The sequence below is a fragment of the Cinclus cinclus genome, chromosome 4 (assembly GCF_963662255.1).
Source record: "Cinclus cinclus chromosome 4, bCinCin1.1, whole genome shotgun sequence".
NCBI lineage: Eukaryota > Metazoa > Chordata > Aves > Passeriformes > Cinclidae > Cinclus > Cinclus cinclus.
Window position 1 is genome coordinate 67,193,963 of NC_085049.1, and position 22,907 is coordinate 67,216,869.

Sequence of the window (22,907 nt, forward strand, 5' to 3'; positions counted from 1 at the left end):
AGGGCTTTTCCAGGCTCAATGATTCTGAGATTTTCCTTGTGCAGCTTTTTATTCTGGCATAATAGAAGCTGTTCTTGTTGGGGCAACAACTTCAATAAATGTCTTCCTTGGGTGTTCCTGTGCATGTTCCTGTGACTCACATTAGGATTGCAATCTGTAACTCTTTTCTTGGCGTTTGTACGTTTGTGTTTTTCTCCTTTGCTCTATAACAAGATTCAGGAAATGAAGCTTCTTGTCACGTCTTCTGTTTTACACTAGATCCTTACTTGTTCATAAATTAATTTTTTAAAAAATTTTCTCCATTAGCTTCCTCCTCTCAATGTGATCTTTTTTATCTGCTCGACTCACACTTTCAGGACCTCATTATTTTTAGAAAAAGTACTGTAGCACATTTGGTGGTAATTACAAGAGCTTGTTTTAATTACACTTGTCAAAGACTCCATTTTATGATGCATTATTGGTGCTGCCATTTCCAATTCCTAACAAATCTCTACCTTTACAAGTGGAAACAAACATCCCTTTTTTCAAGTAGTGTGTCCACATGATTTTTTTTGTGCTTGTGGATGATTTTGTGTGTCGTGATAATTTAAAGGAATTCTTTGAGGGGGAAGGGACCAGCATCTCTTCCCAAGAATATCCATAAGTTCCTGGTGTTGCCTGTTCAGAATGATGGGTATATTTATATGCTGAAATAGAAAGTTAAAACTGGGGCAGTTCAATATCCATTAAATGTGGCAATTGGGAATTATTTTTTTCTTTGGGCACTCCATGCAGTGGAAGAGGAGAGCAGTTTTGCTGATCATAATAATTTATGCAAATCATGAAGCTTTATCTGAGGTTATCAATGTGCAAACATGGATACACAGGGCTATACCTGGGTGAGTGGGAGAGGAATTTAGTGGATGTCAGATCTCTGGAAACATCCAAGGTCAGGCTGGACAGGGCTCTGAGCACCCTGATGGAGTTGAAGATGTTGCTGCTTGTGCAGGGATTTGGGAAATGAATCTTAAGATCCCTTCCAGCCCAAACCATGATTTATGAAATGCCCAAAAACCGTTTTACAGTGTGACACTCACAGCCTGGACCTCAACTACAAGCTCTGGGATTCACACTTAGCTCATACAGTGAACCTCAGGTGGGAAAGGACATGGAAAACCTCCAGCAGTGTGGTAGAGCAAAATCATGTTTTTAGAAGATCATGTTTTGAGAAGATCATGTTTTAAGAAAATCATGTTTTGTGAGGATCATGTTTTGAGGTCATGTTTTGAGAAGATAATTTTTTGAGAAAGTCGTGTTTTGAGAAGATAATGTTTTGAAATCATGTTTTGAGCAGATCACGTTTTGAGTTCTCTCCTGTGCTGGTGCATCTCATTCATCCTGAGCTGCCATCAGATCTCCTGTGGGATGGTCTTTGGGGAGCTAGCACCACTTCCTTTTAACCTTCAATCCATTAACTTTTTCTTCAGGCTAATCCCAAGACCTGCAGATATTCCATGTGGGGTTCCCATGGGAGGAGCCTTCATTGCTGTGATCAGCATTTCCTTTGGAAAATCTTCAGTCCCAAACCTGATGTGATAGGAACTCTTCCAGCCCCAGTGCCAGGGCTGGAATCCTTGGATGTGTGTTTGGAGATCACCAGTCCCTTGGTGTCCACCTTCCCCATGCCCTGATGTTTGGTGAGATGACACTGAAGCAAGACCTTCAAAGGACTTTCACCTGACTGATGTCAACTTGTAAATTCAAACTTTGTTCTTGTTTTGAAGCAGATCATTCTTTTCCCAAAGAAATACAGGCTGGAGCCAGCTCAGCAGTTCCATTGTAAATTTTTGGGATGTTAATGAATTTGGAGCTTGGAGTCGGTGCTGAGGGGCAGCTCTAAACCTGGGACTGCCAAAGGCTTCAGGAGCTGAGTCTGAAATCTGCCTACAAACCTACATTAAACCACCTGATAGTACATTTTTTAATCTGCTCCTTAATAACAATTTATGACCACACATACCTGGAATCTTGTTGCATCCAGCAACAGATTCCTTTTCTTTATTTTTGAAATTTAATTATGAAGCATAGATTTTCAACCAGCTGCTCTGTTCTTCCTCACAGAGAACAAAATAGATGTGTTTTTGTTGTATCCAGTATGAGCAGGGTTTTGTCACAGGATGGCTCTGCAGGTGTCCCTGCAGCCAGGTACAAGGTGATTCCTGGAATTTTTTTGTAGGGTAGAAATCAGTTTGGCCAGTGATGGCAGCTCCTACCAGTGCTGTGCCAAATCCTTTGAAAACAAAACCCAGGTTGTCCTTTAAATCTTGGTCCAATTTCCCTGTGATTGTGAAGAACCCATATTTAATATTAGTGATATGTTTTGGGTATTAAATTTGGGTGGTTTGGGAAGCAAAGGTAGCTTTTTGAAGCTGTTCTTCAGAAAACACGCAAGCAAAGGTTTTGTTTATCAGAATTTTTTCATGAAGAAACAACCAACCTGTTCCAGTGTCTCATTTATACCTGAAAAGCAGCATTCAGCTAATTGAAAACATGGTTATTCTTAATTATTTTCCTGCAGCTCATTGACATTCACAGGGATCTTGTTGCTGCAGCCCCATAAATATATTACTTTACAGGTTTTTATTTTGGCACTCTGTTCTCCTCTATTGGCATATTTATAGTCTCCTGTATAAATGAATAATTTTATTTATTATTTATTCATTTGAACTTTGCTGTGTCTGCGTAACTGTACAAGTGTCAGGGGTGGAAGAAACTCTTTTTTGCTGAATTTCTTACTTGCCAACCGAATCTCCTGGTTACTTTCACAACACAGGACAGCAAACCTTTGGATAAACAGATTATTTAGTATTTTATATACTATATTTCTCCTTTATCAGGGACAAATCAGGGCAATGAGCAGTGGCATTGTAGTGCAGTAAAATCCAGCTGGTTTGATGACTAATTGTTTTGGGGGGGAACAGGGAACCAAACCTAAAAATCAACCCAAAAAATGAACCAACTTACCAAGTAAATCAAATTTCCAGGGCAAAATCATCCATTCAGAGGGATGTCCTTGGAATAAATGTTATTGCATTTCCTGATCACAGCAAGAGGAAAAGGATTTAAACTGAGCTTAAATCCTGGAGCATAAGGAGGGGTTTAGTCTCTTGTGTCATTGCTGTGTCCTTGACCTGTTGTGCTTTACACCCTGCAAAGCTCTGCGCTCGTGAATTGTCAGAAATGGGGCAAGAATTCAGTCAGGAGCTTCTTCCCTGGCTTTTATTCCATCCCACCGCCTTCCCAAAGTCAGTTTTAGTTCCAGGGCATGGATAGAATTGTGAGGAACACGACTGGATTGCAAGAACTAAACTTTAAACGAGTTCTCCTGAACTTCACGGAATATTTATTATCCCATTTCTTTGTCACTGGCCTGTTTTGCACAGCACGAATGTTCTGGAGATCTTCTGTGTTTTGGGGATCATGGGATGGTTAGACATGGAATATTTGCATTGGGTACTCATGAAGATGCTTTGCAGGTATGGAATGTTAGATCTGGAATATGAGATCTGGAATATTAGATATTGAATATTAGATCTGGAATACAAGATCTGGAATATTAGGTATTGACTCTTAGATTTGGAATATGAGATCTGGAATATTAGATATTGACTCTTAGATCTGGAATATGAGATATTGAATATTAGATCTGGAATATGAGATATGGAACATTAGAGATGGAATATGGGATCTGGAATACGAGATATGCAATATTAGATATGGAATATGATATGTGGAATATTAGATCTGGAATATGAGGTGTTCTGGCACAAGTTTCCAGAGGAGCTGTGGCTGCCTGGATCCCTTCCCTGGATCCCTGGAAGTGTCCAGGGCCAGGCTGGATGGGGCTTGGAGCACCCTGGGGTAGTGGAAGGTGTTGGGGTTTGAACGAGGTGATTTTTCAGGTCCTTTCTAACCCAAACCATTCCATTGATTATTCCACGAATCTGGATTTGGGAGAGGTTGGTTTGGGGGTGACACAAAACCTGCAGTGAATTTTAAGTGGTTCTGTAACCACCAGGTCTGGGAGGTCATCAGGGATTATCTGTAAGAAGAAACAAACCATGATCAATACAAAACATGGGAATTTGGCTGTGGAATAGTTGATGGAACGAGCTCTGGATAACCTGTAATTAGTGAAGCAAGACTCATTTGAGTGCTGGTGGACAAGGCATGTTCTCCATGGAATTCTGATGGAGTGGTATGAGAGGACAGAGTTTGATTCATTCAAAATCTGGCTTTTTGGGGCATTTTTGAAGAAGTTGCACAAAAGACCCCAACCATTTCCAAGTAGTTTTCTGCATTTTTCCAGGTAAACCTGACATGCGTGTGGGGTTTTTTTGCTTTGCATTCTTTCTGTTCACCATTATAAAATAAATCTGATTTGAATTTTAACATTTTTACATGCTTCAGGACATAGAAACAAAGGTAAGCAGTTGAATAAGGAAATAAGGGAAAATCCAAATTTTTTAATGTACTCCTTGGGTGTTTGCTAAAAAAACCCAAAACATTAATTGACAAAGGAAATCAAGTCTTGTATCTGTACAGTGTGTGGTGTAATTGTTGTAATGAAATTTATTATTACTAACAGTATTAATATTACTAATATTAATTTGATAATTATTAGTCACTAAAGCTATTTTATTAAAAACTATGAACCTGGAAAGTATTTGCATTGATAAATTAAGTGTTAAATTCTTTGTAGCTTGTTAAAAATCACTTGTCTGCTCTTTACGGTGCAGGACTTAGAGCTTTATATATTTTTAATAAATTCCTCCGTGCACGTGTGCTTTTTAAATGTATTTTCTAATTTTTAATGAATCCCCGTAATCCTAGAAAATGGGAAATACTGCAGATGAAAAGCCAAAAACATCAATTTGCTGGGAGCAGTGTCTCTTAAAAGAATACTCAGGTCATATTAGGATTGAAAAGATAAATATTTTAAATTATTCTGTATTATTTTAGATTATTGGACATGGGAGTGGTCCTGTGGTCAAGTTTTTCAGCTTAGTGGATACTTCAGCCAATCTGGGAGTTTCCAGAGGAGTGAGTCCTAATTAAAGAGGACAGGAGAGTTTTGGATGGACTTTTTTAGCAAATGTATAAAAGGATTTTATTCTTCCCAAATATCCACCTGTTTAGAATTAGGTTTTCCTAAGTTTAGAAGTAATTTGACAAGTTAATTCAAATAAAAAAATAAAAATAAATCTCAGCCTGGTGTATTGTTGTGAAGTTTCCAAATCCATTTGGGCAAACTCAGGCAGAGCTGATGAGGAGAGGAGGAAAAAGCCCAGAACTGTGGATAATATCCTTGGTTCAATATTTTTATTATTCTGTTCCTTTTTTTTAGGCCAGGCAGCTGGAAGAGAAGGAGAGGGAGCTGAAGAAACATGATGCCTACTACAAAGAGCAGCTGGCTCGGCTGGAAGAGAGGGTAAAACCTTTTTTTTTTTTTTTTTTTTCCCCTCTTAATGAATATTTTTCCCACTTTTTTTCCCTTTCTGTTCATTTCTGGTCCTGGTTGTATTTACAAGAAGACTTTTTTAAGGAGATAAATATTAGAATTCTGGCCAAAGGAGTTATTTTTATATCGCTGCTGCTGTTTCTGCCTTAATATTGACAAGGTGGAAGGTTTGATGGGAGAATATTTGTTTTCTTTACTAACAAAGTTCTCACATTTGCTGTGAGATTTCATCTGTCACGGTAATTACAGACAGAAAAATGAAATAATGAGGTTTTTTTATACCAATGCTGATGAAGAGCCAGTGGAAGCGAAGAAGTGTCACCAAGTAAAGTAATTTAAATTAAAATAACAAGAAAAAAAAAGTGAAGTGTGAAGGGATATAGTGAATTTCTGCTTTCAGTGGGTGGAATTAGTGATTCCTCCATCAGTACATGGAGAGTTTAATTTTAATTCCAAGTTTATACCATGTTTAAAAAGCACTTCTGTCTTTTTATCTTATCACAGACTTGAAATTAAACTGTAGAGAGCAGCTTGGGAAGCTGTGGGACTTGCTTACAGTGGCTTAACATGTTGCTGTGAACATTCCTATTCTTTACAGGGTATTATTTTATAGGATGTTAATTTCAAATAATTACTGCTGTCATCATTTTCTGGCTCCCAGGTTGGTTGTAACCTCCAGCCTGAATACATTTGCCTCCTCTACCCCTCTGCCTTCTTCCTGAGGTTATATATTGGTGATTAATTCAGATTTTTTTGTTGTTAGTTGCTTAAAATTAAATACAAAATACATATTCATTGAGGCAGCTTAACAGGCCTGAAGAAAACCCCTTGTTTTTCTGGTCTAGGAGGTAGAACATGTTGCATGAATTATCAGTGTGTATAACTGGTCTTAATGAATATTTTAAACTGAGGGTACATCTGACACCATGTCAATGTTTTGTCCTCCCGTTTGAAGGTGACATTAATGAAGTCTCATGTTCTTGGCAATGAAAAGGAGTTTGAAAGGATCAGAGGAAATCAGTTTAATGCTTCTAAATCGGTGCATTATTTAAACAGCTAAAAATTAAGATATTTCACCAAAAAACTCCACAGAACACTTTCCTTTTTCTCTAGTAACTGGCTTGGTGTTAGAGGAAAAAGCTTCAGTGGGATTTTATCCAGACTGGATTTTTCTGGGGTGGTTGTAGCTGTGCTCTTAGTGTGGAATAATTCATGGCAAAGGATGTCTGATAAACCATGGATCTTGGACAGCTTTTTCTTTCACCTTTTTTCACCTTTTATATCTTTTTAGATGTTTTTCTTGGTCATTTTTCTCATTCATGTAGGTCACAGTGGCTTCACTTGCCCCTGTTAGTGAAGTCTCCGATACATTTTTGTGCTGTGCAAGGGAGATAATGAACTTTAAATTCTTCATTTGAGTTCTGCTGGAGTGCCACCCCCAGGGCATGTAAAATAGGAAATTCTGCCATCTCTTGGTTTATTTGCCTTGCTTTGAAATCTCCAGGATTGCAGCAAGTAGTTCTGAATTCCTTGTTTTATACCATGGGTGATTAACTCTGCATTCAGAGTGGAGTTTTTGTGGTACCAAGCCTTGTCTTTTCATTCTGACTCCTTATTTGTGAGGTAAAATCCTCTGCTTTTCCAAGTTGTCATCCAGTTTGTCATCAAGGTAAATTTTCATCTCTGTCCTACACAAAAAACTGGTGTTCCAGCTCTGAGAGGAGCAAACTCTGTGTTCCAAATCTGACTTGGAATTTATTCAGAGAGATGAAGATTGCAGAGTGAAAACCTGGACAAGCAGAGGGGTTACAGCTCCTGCAATCCCACCTTCCCTCACTGGGGTCACCTGTGAGCTTCTGTGCTGGCAGTTTTAAAATTGGGATGGAAATAGAGCTTAAAAACAAAAAAAAAGAAAAAAATGAGAGGTCTGGAAATGACAGAGCATGAAAAGAAGCTGGTTTGTTGTTCCTGAACGTGTCCTGATCTCAGTGGAAGGTGCACAGAGACAGAGCATGGGCTCCTCAGCAGAGGAAAGTTCAGAACAGGAGGTGGGATAGGAGCAAGTGGAGCTCAGGGAATTAATGTCAGAATGAAGAAATGTTCAATCCAAGTCTGTCACCTGTAACAAAGAATGCTAATTACAATCTCAGATCATTCCCACATCAAATAAGCACACTGTAAAAACACTTCAGTTATGCCTATGTGGTATTTCTGGCTGTTGCATTATGGAGTGTCAGAGCTCATCTCGATGATTAATTGGCTTTTTGATTATTTAGCCTTTTCAATTAGAAGCTTCGTATTTGTGTTCTTCAGTGCTGCTGAAAAAACAATGCAGACATTGGTAATAAAGGGAGATGACAACAGAACAGATTAGTGTCAGCACAGCGTGCTCCTTATGGAGAAAATTATCCATATTCAGTGCCAGATGAAGCCTGTCAATTATAAAATATTTCAGTGACTGAGGGAAGATGCTCAACCTTTACAGGATATTAATACAGGACAAAATAACTGTGCACAAGTGACAGCTGTGATAGTAAAACATCAACAATTCTATTCTCGGGGGGAATAGCTGTTCATAAATTTGGTTTATGTGCTAAAAACCTTTTGATACGTCCCCAAAACCCAGCAATTCCCCTGGCAGCTGCCAGTGTTTCTAGGTCAAAGATAGCACATAAGCTATTAGTTATTACATGCTCCACAGCAGCAGAGCAATAGCAGAGAGTTTAACAAAGCAGTTAAAGAACAACCTTCCCCTGCTCTGCATCTGACTGGGAGGTACAGCTGTGATTTAGGTGTTCACACATCAGACTTGGAGGGCAATTTGTCACCTACAGGATGAAGGTGGTTCTTGACTAAAGCAAAACCCAGAGATAAAACAGTGCTGGAGTCACTGAGTTTCACGTGCCCCACAGTGTTAATAATTTAATTACAAGTGCAAGGTCCTGCACAAGGGTCAGGGAAATCCAAGCACAAATCCAGGCTGAGGGAAGAAAAGGATGGAGAGCAGCCCTGGAGGAAGGACTTGGGGATTTTGGTGAATGAGAAGCTGAACATGCCCTGGCCATGGGGATTGGGATCCAGAACCTGCCATGGGCATCATGGGAGTAAGGGGATTGTGTCCCTCTCCCTCACTCAGGTGAGGCCCCACCTGCAGAGCTGGTCCCCAGCCCTGGGGACAGCAGCAGCAGCACCTGGAGCTGCTGGAGCAAATCCAGAGGAATCCATGGAGCTGCTCCAGGGCTGGAGCCAGGCTGGGAGAGCTGGGAATGCTCACCTGGAGAAGAGAAGGCTCCAGGGAGAGCTCAGAGCCCCTGGCAGGGCCTGAAGGGGCTCCAGGAGAGCTGCAGAGGGACTGGGGACAAAGCATGGAGGGACAGGACACAGGGAATGGCTTCCCACTGCCAGAGGGCAGGGATGGATGGGATCTTGGGAATTGGGAATTCCTGGCTGGGCTGGAATTGCCAGAGCAGCTGTGGCTGCCCCTGGATCCCTGTCAGTGCCCAAGGCCAGGTGGGACATTGGGGCTGGGAGCACCTGGGACAGTGGAAGGTGTCCCTGCCTGTGGCAGGGAGTGGCACTGGGTGATCCTGAAGGTCTTTCCTAACCCAAACCATTCTGTGACTCTCTAAGGAGAAAATAAATTTGTTTTGGAATAAAAAAAAGCCCCAGTGTGAAATGAGAGCCCTGTTTCAAGGATTGCCATTCCTACCCTGTGTACCACATGCTCAGGATCTCTGTCCTTACTCAGTGCACTTCCCTGTCATTGAAGCTGTTCCATTTCTGGTATTTCTAGGAAAAAATGTTGATATCTTTACTATCTTGTCCCTCTAATTCCAGTGGAGAGGTGCAGTATTTTTGCCTGGTTTCAGTGCCAGTCCCTAGCCCCAGTGTCCCTACACGTTAGTCATAACCAGCTCTGCATTTCCAGTGTCCCTTTGCTGTGCAACTTCCAGTCCCCATCAACATTTGCACAAGACTTTCATGGAGAGCAACTGACATCCCAGTTTTCCTTCACCCCACTGCTTTTGCTTTACAACATTTTCTGTGATGGACACATGACCCTCTCCTGCTTCTCGTAGTTTTGGCATCACACAGACCCTCAGTGAGCTGTGTGTGCTCCTGCTCTGTCTCTGAGACTGATGGGACTCCGCAGTTCCAATTTCCTCCAGCAAGCCCAGCTATTTTCATGTTGCACTGCTTCCTAATGCTAATATGGATCATTAGGAGAATCCTGCCCCAAGTCATGGGAACAGAAGGAAATTAATTTTAATACCCTGCTGTATGACACAACTACTTAGTTTATCAGTGTGAATGAGCAAGATATGGATCCCCATATTAATCATAATATTTTCCAGTGGAGCCACGTTTCTGTGCTCCTGAGTTTCCTGGAAATACTTTCAAGTGTTCAGAAGTTTGGATGTGAATGTAGTTGTGAGGTGAGGTAATAGGATTATCCTGGAGCATGAATCTCAGGGGTGGCTCAGGGAGCTGGGAAGGGAGCTCAGCCTGGAGAAAAGGAGGCTCAGGGGGGACCTTGTGGCTCTGCACAACTCCCTGACAGGAGGGGACAGCTGGGGGGGATTTGGGATCTGCTCCAGGGAACAGGGACAGGAGCAGAGGGAATGGCCTCAGGCTGGCCAGGGGAGGTTTGGTTTGAATTTTGGGAAAATTTCTTCCCCAAAAGAGCTGCCCAGCCCTGGCAGAGCTGTCCCAGGCAGTGTTGGAGTCCCCATCCCTGCAGGGATTTCCAAGCCCTGTGGATGTGGCACCTGGGGACATGGCTCTCTGGTAGCCCTGATGATCCCAGAGGGCTTTTCCAGCCTAAACAATTCCACGATTATGCCGTTCTGTAAGAATCTGCAGGTTTCAGTATTACCTGGGATTCACCACACCTCTAACAGCCTGGAAGTCACTGCTCTGACAGTTCTTGGTCCATTCTACAGTCCCCACACAGCCTTGTGGTGGGGCTGTGGTGGCCTTTATGTAGGGACACTCCTGCTCCACAAAGGGCTCAGTGCCAGATCCCAGCCTGGGAATGCAGACATGAAGTTCAGGAAAATGTTGATCCACTTCTCTGCATCCATTCTTCTCCTGACTTAAACGTTGAGGAAGGATTTGCAAATCCCAAGCTCGACACTTGATTTGGGGATTCTGCTTTCCATGGAGGCTGTCAAGGAGCATTAACCTTAAGGTAAGATGAGCACACAGAGCACAAAGCTCTGAGCTGATGGCACATTCTATCCCAGGTGTTAAATGGTATTATCCATCCTGCTTGCTACAGTAAATAGGATTTTGCTATTATGATGTGTCAGGATTTTCAGAGAAATCAAATTTACTAGACACTAAACTGCCATCCTCACTGCTGAGCAGCTTTATTCTGGGATCTTGTATTCATCCTAATCCTGTTGGTAGGAAATGCTTATACCAATTGTGTGGGGAAATTATAACTTAATGATCTCTTCCTTTTTGTATTCAAGGCTTAGGGTAGCCCAACATGCTCTGCAGTGATAGCCTCAGTGCTGAGCTGAGGAGCTGATCTGCAGCTTTCCAACCAGGAATTGCCTTTTGTGGGAGTTTCTCATCAGCAGAAGTGCTCAGGTGCCAACAGTGCCAGCCCCACATGTTCAGATGCTTCAGAGCCTTGTTTACCTTTTTGGATCTCAACCACTCAGTAATCAGAAGCTGTTTGCTGGGCTTTTTGTAAAGTGGAGTTTGCAAGATGTAGATAACAGAGGGGGGACTGATGCAAAGTGGGATAATAACCACGAACATTTTCATTCCCTACAAGGTAGTTTAGCAGTGTAAGGGGTTTTTTTTTGTTTGTTTGTTTGTTTCTGTTTGTGTTCAGTTATCATTCTGTTTACTCTTTGTGATCTCACGTGGCTTTAGCAGTGAGAATTCCATAAACAGAGGATGATTCTGCTTTCACCTCTCATGATTTGAAGTCTGTATTTGCCAGAGCAAACATGTTTACTCTCCCCACATTTGTGTGCATTCCTTCACACGTTCCAAAGCCAACTAGCAGGGATGTAGGTGCATGTTTGGAGACTTGAGGCTGGATCCAGCCAAGTAGGAAATTATTTTGGCTGATGAGCACTTAGGGAAGAGGCAGGGACAGCTCAACAAACCTGGTGTTCTTGTTCCCATGAAGGCATGGAATTACTCCAATATTCCCTGAATATCCGTGGTTTGAAAGAAAATAATTCCATCATTCTCACTCTCCTCCTATTTCTGAGATACTCTCGATGTTTGTGTCCTTTTTCTATTTGCCTGGCTCTATTTCTCTTTCTGTAGCAAATAAATAAATGTATATATGCACACACACACACACACAGAGTCAATACTTTAACTCCATTTCCGAGCACTTTTCCAATAGATGCAATAAAATACATTACAGCTTCCATGTGATGAATTCTACTGACTGCCATATCATCTCATTGTTAATGAATTGTGTTATTTCTGTGAAGTTAGTGGGGCCTTTTCCTTTTTAAATAGATATTCAGGTTTCACAGAGACTTCTTTCAGCTCTCCCAAATCGCTGCGGTGGGAGACCCGAGGAGAAAATAAAGATATATTAATTTCTCATTTTGTACTTGGGCCACGAGACTTTTCTATGTCTCAGCTCATGTGCTGCACCAGGGAGATAAAAGTAAGAGTTCATCAGACTTTCCCAGTGCTTTGTATTTCCACATTGCTCCTGAAAAACCACCATTTTAGCACTGACCAGAGCGTTTGTCAGTTTAGCATAATAAAGCTGTCAACCCACCCTGTGATCTTGCCAATATTAGAAAATTCCTCTTTCCAGATTTCATTCTGTTTGGGGGACAGAGCTTTTGTTGAATTTCTTCTTGCCTGGCAGGTTGAGATTAGGAAACTTGCTACCAATTACAGTATCTGAAACCTCCACCTGATTGACAGCCTGGGCTGGAGTGTTGCATTTAATGCTCTTCCTCCATATCTTGCCCAGCCACAATCATTATTCTGAACAATTGGGTCTCAGCCTTGTTTTCCTTTCTTTCCTCCTCATAATCTATTATTTACCATTTCTGACTAAGTAGCTAAGATACTTATTATTAAAAACACACCTCAGCCATATGTTTTTTTCCCCCAAGTGCACCAAAAATTGCAGAGTTTCATGTTTGCTGTGAAAAATACCTGGTTCAGTCTCATCATTCACTATCACATATCCAATCAATAGCAAGGCTGAAATGCTGCTTAATAACAAAATGAGGAGTTGTTCCACGCTGAATAGCAGCTATTGATGTTTCTCTAAATGTTTGTTCATAGATTATTTTTCCATTGTGTATGCATGTCTTTACAGAGAACAAAAAACCCTGTGATAACCAATATTCCAGGATTTTTCCCACTGTGCACTAAGACACTGGTAACTCTTAATGTGAAACCACAGTTTCATACAGGTTCTTTCAATTTTTTATTTCTCCAGCATGTACAAAAACAAAAGGTCTAGAAAGACTTCTGATTATTTTGTAGTTTTAGTTCTGGGGAAAAAGATGACTTAATTCCATGTTTTTGTTTTGGAAGAATTAGCACAAATCCGAGGGGTGATGGTGTCTGGATGGAAATTGATAACTCAGAGTTGCGGAGCTGGGATGTGTTTATAAAATCACAGAATAATTTGGGTTGGAAGGGACCTAGAAGTTCCTCCAGCTCCACCCCCTGCCATGGGCAGGGACACCTTTCACTATCCCAGATTCCTCCAAACCATATGGGAATGCCCAGCCTGGAGAGGAGAAGGATCCAGGGAGAGCTCAGAGCCCCTGGCAGGGCCTGAAGGGGCTCCAGGAGAGCTGCAGAGGGACTGGGGACAAGGCCTGGAGGGACAGGACACAGGGAATGGCTTCCACTGCCAGAGGGCAGGGATGGATGGGATCTTGGGAATTAGGAATTTCTGGCTGGGCTGGAATTGCCAGAGCAGCTGTGGCTGCCCTTGGAAGTGCCCAAGCCCAGCTTTGATGGGGCTTGAAGCAACCTGGGATAATTGGAATCCCAGTGAGGCCAAGTTTATCCTTTGAGTCAAAATTCCATCATTGCCTCAGTCCCTCTTGGTGTCCGTGAGGATTTTTTTGAGTGTAGCTTCATCTGTGCCTTTCCTCTTCTCCTTCTTATGGAGCAAAAAAAAGAAAAAAAAAAAAGCTGTCACGAGAGGGAAATGTTTTAAATAGGCAAAAAGGAACAAACTGAAGGGATTTTTTTAATGTTAAAAGCTGTGTTTATTGCTTTGCATAGGATATGGCAAAATGTTTTAACATATGGGGAGTTAATGAATAAGCAGCTTTCGCTTCACCCAGGTCTGTTCCCTCCTCCTACCATCTTCACATGACAAACTGAAGTTTGGGAACAAATACTTTTCTAAGTTAATGCTGGATTAGAGCAACCCTCAGGGAGGTGCTTTGCAAGATTTCGTAGTTGAGGTAAAATAATTAGAAATTATTACAACTCTAAATTGAAGCATCTGTTGCCCTGTGCTGGCTCTGCTGAAGGACCTCAAATCCTGGGGCAGCTCTGGGCCCCATCAGGATAAGAAAGACCTGGAGGAGCTGGAGCATGTCCAGAGAATGGAGCTGGGAAGGGTCTGGAGAACCAGGAAAAGCTGAGGGAGCTGGGAAAGGGGCTCAGCCTGGAGAAAAGGAGGCTCAGGGGGGACCTTGTGGCTCTGCACAACTCCCTGACAGGAGGGGACAGTTGGGGGGGATTTGGGATCTGCTCCAGAGACAGGAGCAGAAGGAACGGGCTCAGGCTGGGCCAGGGGAGAGTCTGGGTGGATTTTTGGGAAAATTTCTTCATGGAAGGGGGTGGTCAGGCAATGGAAATTCTCAAGGCAGTGCTGGAGTCCCCATCCCTGGAGGGATTTCAAAGCTATATGGATGTGGCACTTGGGGACATCGATGGCCTTGGCAGTGCTGGGAATGGTTGGACTCAATGACCCCAGAGAGATTTTCCAACCTCAGTGATTTTAGGATTAGAGGAAAACAGTGCCTTTTTTCCTAAGCATTAGTTAGTAATTATTCTCATTAGAAATCTATAAATTTTATGAGAAATTATGCTTTTTTAAAATTGTAAATAATCCTGCAAAACCAATCGTTGAAATCTTGGAATCGTAGGAATACTCTTCCTTTATTACAGGAAGATTCGCTGCATTTGTGTTCACTGCTGTCACTCTGTGTGATATTTTAATTTTTCCTGCCCCTAAAAATAGTCCAGTCCCATAACTGACAGATAAATTTGAGAATCCCCAGGAAATGCTGCTGAACGTGTCTGTTTGCCAGCACAATAAATGCAGAAGGCAATGAACATCCTCTTACATCAAGAGCAGGCGGATAATGAGTAAATGATCAATCCAGTCTAAGATGAAAAACAATTTATTAATAACTTGGCCTTCAGTGGAAGAGAGGGATCTGTGCAGCCAGAGGAGTTGCAGATGGACCACTGACATCTGGCAGTGATGGATTTTTGGGAAGTTGATTTAGGTTTATGAAGAACAAGCTATGATTTAGACCCAGCTTTTTTCCATATGAATTTTGCTGGTTCACTGTTGTGTTACAGGAAAAAGAAAAAGGTTTAATTTTTGTTTCTGTAATGTAAGCCCAGAGTATGCTGGGTTTGGGGAAAGCTTTGTGTAAAGGATACAGCTGTTACAGTGTCATAGGAAATCTGGGCTCTGCACCACGTCCTGCTCTGGGTTTTATCATTTTTCTTCTCATTTTGTTGTGCTTTTCATGTGCAGGAGGTCAGGAGCTGTTGTGTCCAGTGGCAATGTCCTTAAAATCAAGGAGAGTCTGGCTACAGTGGGAGCTGAACCAAAATCCTGGGATGTGACCCCAGTGCAGAGAGAAGAGAACTGCACCAGTTCTTTCTAACATTATTTGTGGCACAGATCCAAGCTTTGGCCAGGCTTGGCCACAGGAATGCAAGTTTAAGTGAAGTTTTTTCTTCTGCCTTGAGAATTCACTACAGAAAGGCAAAATTCAGTATTTTTCTGTGCTGTGTGAAACTCCCTCGAAATAAAACAATAAATTTAAAACTGGGAGAAAGAACTCTCATTAAAGATGATCAGAGGGAGTTGTAGGAAGAAAACAGGAGAAAATAGGAGAGAAAAGAGAAAATCAGAGTAACAGACTTGGTGACACACCTGGTGACAACATCTTTGCAGCCAAATTTTTGCTTTAAAGAGCAAAAACAATTTGTCTTGGACACTGCAAATTTCCTTTTAAATCTCTGACCCCCCATTCATTCAGGAGAGATGAGATGGCATCAACTTTCTGTATTTGTGAAATCCACCTGGAAAAATAATGTGTCATTTTTTCAATAATCCTTGAAGGGTAGAAGTTTCTTTTTTTTTTTTTTTTTTCCTGATTTAACGTTTTTCCACCCTCTTTGTGGGTTCTGTGTTTGGCACCAGATCAGTATGAAATAGGCCCATCTCTGCTCAGCTCTTGGTTTTAAATGGAAATTTGACACAGCAGAAGTGGATGAACCCTCAGAGCTAGGCCTGGGGACAGAAATGACCCTTTTAAAATCAGAAATGCTGGTGCTGGTGGTGTGTTCAGCCCCTTCAGCGTGTCAGGGAGAAATGAAATTCCCAGCTCTCACTCCTTGGGAACCAAAAAGCATTTTCATACCTGAGAGCTGGGACTTCTCAATGCAGATCTATTCACATGCATATTGCTGTGCCTCAAAAGGCCTTTCCTTTTGAAATGGGAGGATAATCATGTGTCTTAAATCAGGAGATGCTCTCCTGCCGCTTTAGAAATCTTTATTTTTCCCCCATGTCAGGGATTTTAACCATTTGCAGGCCATAATCACTCAGGGAATTTATGCACTAAAGTAGAGCTGTGGTAATTAGGAAACAAATCCAAATGAACCATAGCAGAGGAGTTGGAACATTTATCTAATTTTCAGAAGAGAGTTAGGATTGTTTTAAATGTCTTGCCTTAATAAGGTAAGATTGGTTTTCATATCTGGTACCACTTAATCCAGCTCAGCAATGTTTTCCTGCAACAAAAATTATATTTATATAATTGTATATTTTTATATAACTGTATATGTTTATTTAACTGTATATTTATCACTTTAAAGCCCAAAGAAGATATTCCCTGTTTCCCACAGACTGAGACAATAATGCAGAATATTTTCTGCTGTTTGATACCATATGTGTTTTTAAAAGCACTGCAGATAATTTTATTCCATGCCAGCTCTGATGTCTGTTCATGCCAAGCTTCCTATGGATTTCAGAGTTCAGAGGATCGTGGAATCAGAATGGTTTGAGTGGGAAAAAACCTGAAAGCTCATCCAGTTCCAACCCCAGGGACACCTTCCACTATCCCAGGCTGCTCCCAGCCCAATCCAGCCTGGCCTTGGACACTTCCAGGGATGCAGGGGCAGCCACAGCTGCTCTGGGAAATCTCTGCCAGGGTCTCACTGGAACTGCTTTTGTTGCATCCCTTGGGAAATTCACCATTTTTCACTGCCTCACTTCCAGCAGGCAAGAGAAGAGCAGTGGAACCATCCAGATATTGAGTGAATTCTCTGATAAATTCTGTACAAGGAGGCAGCACACAATTCATTATCCAGAGACATGAGTTAAAATGTACAGTCCTTTCCTGTGACCATTTTATTCAGCAACGTGTGAGGGTGTGATTTTGAATGACTATTTACTCATTTCTGGCACTCCTTGTCTGACATGTGTGCATCCTAGTTGCCTTTTTTGGATGAGATTGCAGCTTTGAAGATGGGGAATTGTTGTTTTTCAGATTGGGCACCTCCTGTTTCACGTGGATTTGTTGTGCAGTGCAGTGAAACAGCAAAATGCAGGTTACAAAACTGAATAGTAGGTACTGCTCTGGGTTATACTGAAATACCTCATGCATCAGTTTTCAGCAAACCCTACTTTGTGGTATTTGCAGCAGTGTTAGGGGCTGCATGTGTGTGTGGCTTTTTGGGATTACAACAATAATAGGAAGATTTTCTCTCTTTTTCTCATTCCCATCTTCTGCTGGTTTTTGGTTTCAAGAGCTTTGCATTCAGCAGGTAAAGCTGGAAGAAGACACAACTCACAAAAACCAAAACACACAAAAAAACAAAAAAGCCCCACCTTTTTGGAAGCTCTGGATTGCTCTGTAAAGAGGAAGAGGGGAGGGGAATTCTGCCCCTCTGAGGTGAGAGCCCACCTGCATAGTCCCCATCTCTGGGGACAGCAGCAGCAGCACCTGGAGCTGCTGGAGCAAATCCAGAGGAATCCATGGAGCTGCTCCAGGGCTGGAGCCAGGCTGGGAGAGCTGGGAATGCACACCTGGAGAAGAGAAGGATCCAGGGAGAGCTCAGAGCCCCTGTCAGGGCCTGAAGGAGCTCCAGGAGAGCTGGAGAGGGACTGGGGACAAGGCATGGAGGGACAGGACACAGGGAATGGCTTCCACTGCCAGAGGGCAGGGATGGATGAGATCTTGGGAATTGGGAATTCCTGGCTGGGCTGGAATTGCCAGAGCAGCTGTGGCTGCCCATGGATGGGGTGGAATGAGATGAGCTTTAAGGTCCCCTCCAACTCAACCCATCCTGTGATTCTTTAAGGAGAAAATCAAAGTTGTTTTGGAATAAAGAAAAGCCCCAGTGTGAAATTAGAGCCTTTTTTTTCTAGAATTTTCACAGGAATGCCATTCTCTGTGTGCCAGAGCTGGGGAGCTCAGTCTGTCCTTACTCAGTGCATTTCCCTGTAGCTGAAGCTGTTCCATTTGCTGTGTTTAAATGAAAAGCTATTGATATCTTTTCTCCCATGTCCCTCTCATTACATTGAATAGGTGCAATATTTTTTCACTTTACACTTCCAAGTAATTCCTTGCCAGCCAAACACTCCCCATGAAACAAATCCAGCCTAGACTGTATTCATTGCACCTCTCAAACAGCTTTCATGAGCCTCCTCCCTTCTGAAGAGTTTCTGCTGCTCCTGTCACTGAATTTTTTTTGAAACTTTCTTTAATTATATGTTTAAAATAATGTGCCTAACGCTGATGATTTGAGAATCTCTTGTGTCTGAGCAGGCAGGAGTTTTTCAGTGGGACCTCAACTGAGCAAACCCAGATAATGCGGTGAGATGAGTTATAGATAGGTGAGATGACTTATTGGATAATAGTAGAGGCTGGATTTCCTTTTGTTAGAAACTGTGCAGAAATTGGGGTTTTTTTCAGGCTTTTTAAAAAGCAGTAAATTACCCTTTTAAATCCAGAAAACATCAATGAATTTTTTCTTTGAATTGTTGCCATGAAGTGACAAGAGATTATTTCAGGTACTTGTAAAATTGAAAGAACTTCATGAAAAACTGAAAAATCCTTAAAAGACCTGTGCTTCTGTATTTGAAAATCAAGTGTAAAGTGCTGTGTGTGTTTGTACCATGCAGCATGTGGGATGTTTTTGAAGTGGGGGTTTTACCAGTGGTTGACAGAACAAGGATTTAGTGCCAGTGTTTGAGGGGACATTTGATGTGTTTTTACTGCGATAGTTGTTGCAATTAAAAGTTTTCAGACATATGAACCTCTTTTTATGTGACTTGAGTTTACTGGCAGTGTTTTATTCCTCTTCTTGCGCAGGCTTTAAGAATTTGAAGACAGAATAAATGGGAAATTTCAGGGTGCAGGTGCCACAAATACAATTCCTGCTGGCAGGAATTCCTGTCTCTGCACAGGACACCTCCAAAAGTCCCACCCTGTTTCTGAGAGCATTGTCCCTATGAGGTAATTCCAGATTTTACAGTAGCAAAAGGGATGTTTCTCCTGTAGCTGCCCAGATCAAAGATGTGGGAGCTTTTGAGAGCCACTTTTGTTAATTTGGAGAGAGAAAAAGGAGAAAAAATATTGATTATATCAAGTTCATCCTCAATGCTCTTATACTTCATAAAGAAAAATACAAAAATCCAAATTTACGAGTATTTCCATAAGTTATCAGACAGTTGGGGAAGCAATACAGAGATGGAATTTGGCCAGCTGGACCTGTTGCTGTGAGGAGTGAAGAACATAATTATGAATGATTGAACAAACTACCAGGTGGAATTCTTCTCCAGTTGTGAAGTGTTATTTGGGCATAACACAAGTCTCTAACAGAGCATTTGTGGGTTTAAATTATGATGACTTTGTAAATCTCAGAGCACATTGGGTAGGGAGGGACCTTAAAGCTCATCCAGTTCCATGGCAGGGACACCTTCCACTGTCCCAGGGTGCTCCAAGCCCATCCAGCCTGGCCTTGGACAATTCCAGGGGTGAATCCCATCCTAAAAGACAAATTCCAGGATGGATACAGGCACTGGCAGACCTTTTATAACCCTACACAGGGAAATACTGAATTCATAGATTTTGCTAAAAGAAATGGCCATGCTAGGGGGACAATGTGTGTGACACAAAGTGCATTCACAAAAACAACTAGAAGTCTGTTCAGGCCAAGGAAGAAAAGGTGGAATGTCTGGAGAAATGCAAGTTTGCAGCACAATGGAGCACTTGGAATGGGAGGGGAAAATAAAGGTTACAGTGGAAAAAATCCATCCGTAGGTCACAACATCTCCCAAATACCTGTGGGTTGGCTGAAGTGCAAAATAACAGCTCTGGCTTCAACAATGCACTGCAGGAGGGAGATGGGAATGGGCAGTGGGAATAAACAGAACCCATGAGGAATGCTGGAAAAAGGAGTGCAGGAAAGAGTGGGAATCATCTTCAGAGGTCACAAAACACAGTTACAGATTAGGAACATTTGTCGGAGTCTGTGCTTGAATTATTTAGCATGTGTCATCCAGATGTAGGAAGTTTGTCAATTTAGCCTTATTGATAGCAGTGCTGTGACTTTAAACTTCCAGATTATTTGGTGCTGATAATTCCATTGTATCATGCTGTCATTTTCCCAGGTTCTGGAATTTGTCTGAGCAGGTTTTTAGGGAGAGCCCAGCTGCCTTAGTTGTGTCTGCTCTTCCTTCAGGAGGCAGTTTCTGAGCTCAGTGGCTCTGCTGGGATCCACTCTGGGAAGAGCACTGAAAGATTCTCACATTACTTTGATTTAAATGTGCTTGTTTTCTTTCTTGCTTCCCTAAATTAAATATGAGCAGAGTTCTCCATCTAATCTGAGTGTAAAATGCAGTTTACTTGGATTCAGGTGCTTATCACTCATCCAAACAAAAACCTACATTGTTTTTAATCAGGGATTTTTTTATATCCTCAGCATTTTTGTTGTACCAATGCTGATAACTTCTCACTGCTCTCACCTGGTGTTCAAAGCACCTGCCAGAGACCATCCCTGAAGTTCTTGAGTTGCTTCACCATCATCAAAACCTGTTATTGATCCATAGATTTTTACATTTTATCTTTTGTTGTATCAGCCTCAGCTGTCAGTCAGTTGATATCAGATTTTCTGCCTTTTCTTGTGGCTGTTTTCACTTGGATCATGAACTTTGCACAGTGAAAAATCTACTCTCCATATTCACCTCCTCTTTGCTCACCTGCTGATCCTGACCATCAAAATACCACCTGATAGTGAGACCAAAGTTCAGAGAGCATTCAAAGAAGTTCATTGCTCTGACCAAATGCAAATATGAAAATGGTTTTGAATATCAAACTCATCCTATTTGGATACTGCCGCTCAAAATTCCACAAAATGAGAATTTGATAGTATTGATCAAACTGGTTCCTGAGGAAAGTTCCCACAAATACCAGCTCAGAAATAATCAGACAAGACTTTATAAGCAGCAAGAGAAACAGCAACAAGCCTGTTCCATGACACTGGTTCCAGGGCTGTTGGATTGAAAGGGACAGAATACTTCAGCATTTCTTTCAGGAACTTTATTCGTGGTCTCTCTTGGGCTGGTGTGTAAGTGTTATTTGTGCTTTTCAAAAAATGGTAATCTTGCACTCATTATGGCCTGAGGCAGCCAATCTCAGGCAGCAGTGATAGGGGAAATCTAATAAACAGAGCTAAAGCCAGCTATTTTCCATTGATTTGAAAGAAGATAGAGCTAATCTGTGATTCTTTCTGCTGAGCTGCTGCCACAAGATGGATTTCACCTCCAGCTGCAGAGCAGATTGCACATCTACAAGCCAAAAGAGATTTTCACCCTGATAGCAGATCTGAGTTTCCATATTTATGGAGTTTTTCTGGCTGCAAGCCAGAATGTGGGATTGGCCTTGGGATGTCCAAGCACCTGCTCTGAGCAGGCTGAGCTTTGACAGGGGGATTTTTGGGGACCACCAAGGCTGGAGATACCACAACCTCATATGATCCCTGTCCCTTAACTGTCCTTAGAGGAAAGCATTTTTTTTTTTTTTTGACCATTTTCATGGGCTGTCTGTCTCCAAAAGCTGGCCAAAATGAGTTGGAAACAAGTGGTGGTTAAAGGGATTTTTCTCAGATTTTCTCTGATTCTGAGACTTCCTCTTAAAACCATGACTGCTGTAGACCATGGAAGGGTTGCCCTGGCTTCTGTCTCTGCTGAAGTTTTGCCAAAACAGCTTCATGGATGACCTCAAACTGTCTTCCCTTGAGTCTCCAGCACCTCAGGACTTTGTGGGGTCATCCGTGCAGGGTGAGCTGAGTGTGCAGGAATGGAGTGGAAGATTTATGCTGAGCTGACTTTGTACTGCTGTAATGATATGTGCAGAATGGACAGCTCTGTACTTTGGAATAAAATACTGGAATATCCCTGGAAGTCACAACCATTCCTAGATGGGACCCTGGGCAGCCTGGGCTACTGGGAGGTGTCCCTGCCCATGGCAGGGAGTTGGAACTGGATAATCTGGAAGGTCCCTTCCAACCAAATGATTCCAGGATTTTGAAATTTGTGCTGATCCTGGTTTGCTTTGAGTTGATGTGATTCCTTGTGGTGTGGATTTTGCTGGCCCATTGGACCAGTATTTAACTCCATAAATGCAACCAGCAACAGGAATTTAAAATCCTCATTCCTGCGCTGCCGTCTGCACCTGATGCCACCAACAGAAGGGAATTCCCAACTTAGATTTCTTGGGCATCACCCCTGGCAGCAGCAATTCCCATTTCTGTGTGCCTCAAAGATGTACCACGTTCATCTTTCATTTTTGGGGGCCAAAGCTTGCTTTAGGTCGTGGAGAAATAACCTCATTGGGAAAACAGAATTTAAACCATGGAATAGTGACAGGGCTGAACTGAGAAGGGAAATTGTAAATGGGAATGATTTAAATTTCTTTTCAGGAGGGGCCATAAATACAGTTGAGCATTTTTCAGGTGCATCTCTAAGCCTGAGCACATTTGTATTAACACCACTACTACAATTACATGCAGATTAGCTGCTTGGCTGAATAGCTGTAAGAACTTGGAATAGATTTGTCCTTTTCACAAAGGTTTTCATTTTCTTTGGCAGCTCGCAGTGTTAACAAATTAGAGATCGATG

General features: G+C 42.0%; 1 protein-coding gene across 2 annotated transcripts in view; it reads left to right on the top strand.

The window, feature by feature from the left end:
* CHCHD3 (coiled-coil-helix-coiled-coil-helix domain containing 3) overlaps positions 1 to 22,907 on the top strand; it is a 120,868-nt gene that overhangs the window by 68,226 nt on the left and 29,735 nt on the right. For both annotated transcript variants that reach the window (XM_062491506.1, XM_062491508.1), the window contains exon 5: positions 5,387 to 5,470. In XM_062491506.1, the coding sequence (XP_062347490.1) occupies positions 5,387 to 5,470 (84 nt within the window). The remainder of the gene's footprint in view (positions 1 to 5,386; positions 5,471 to 22,907) is intronic.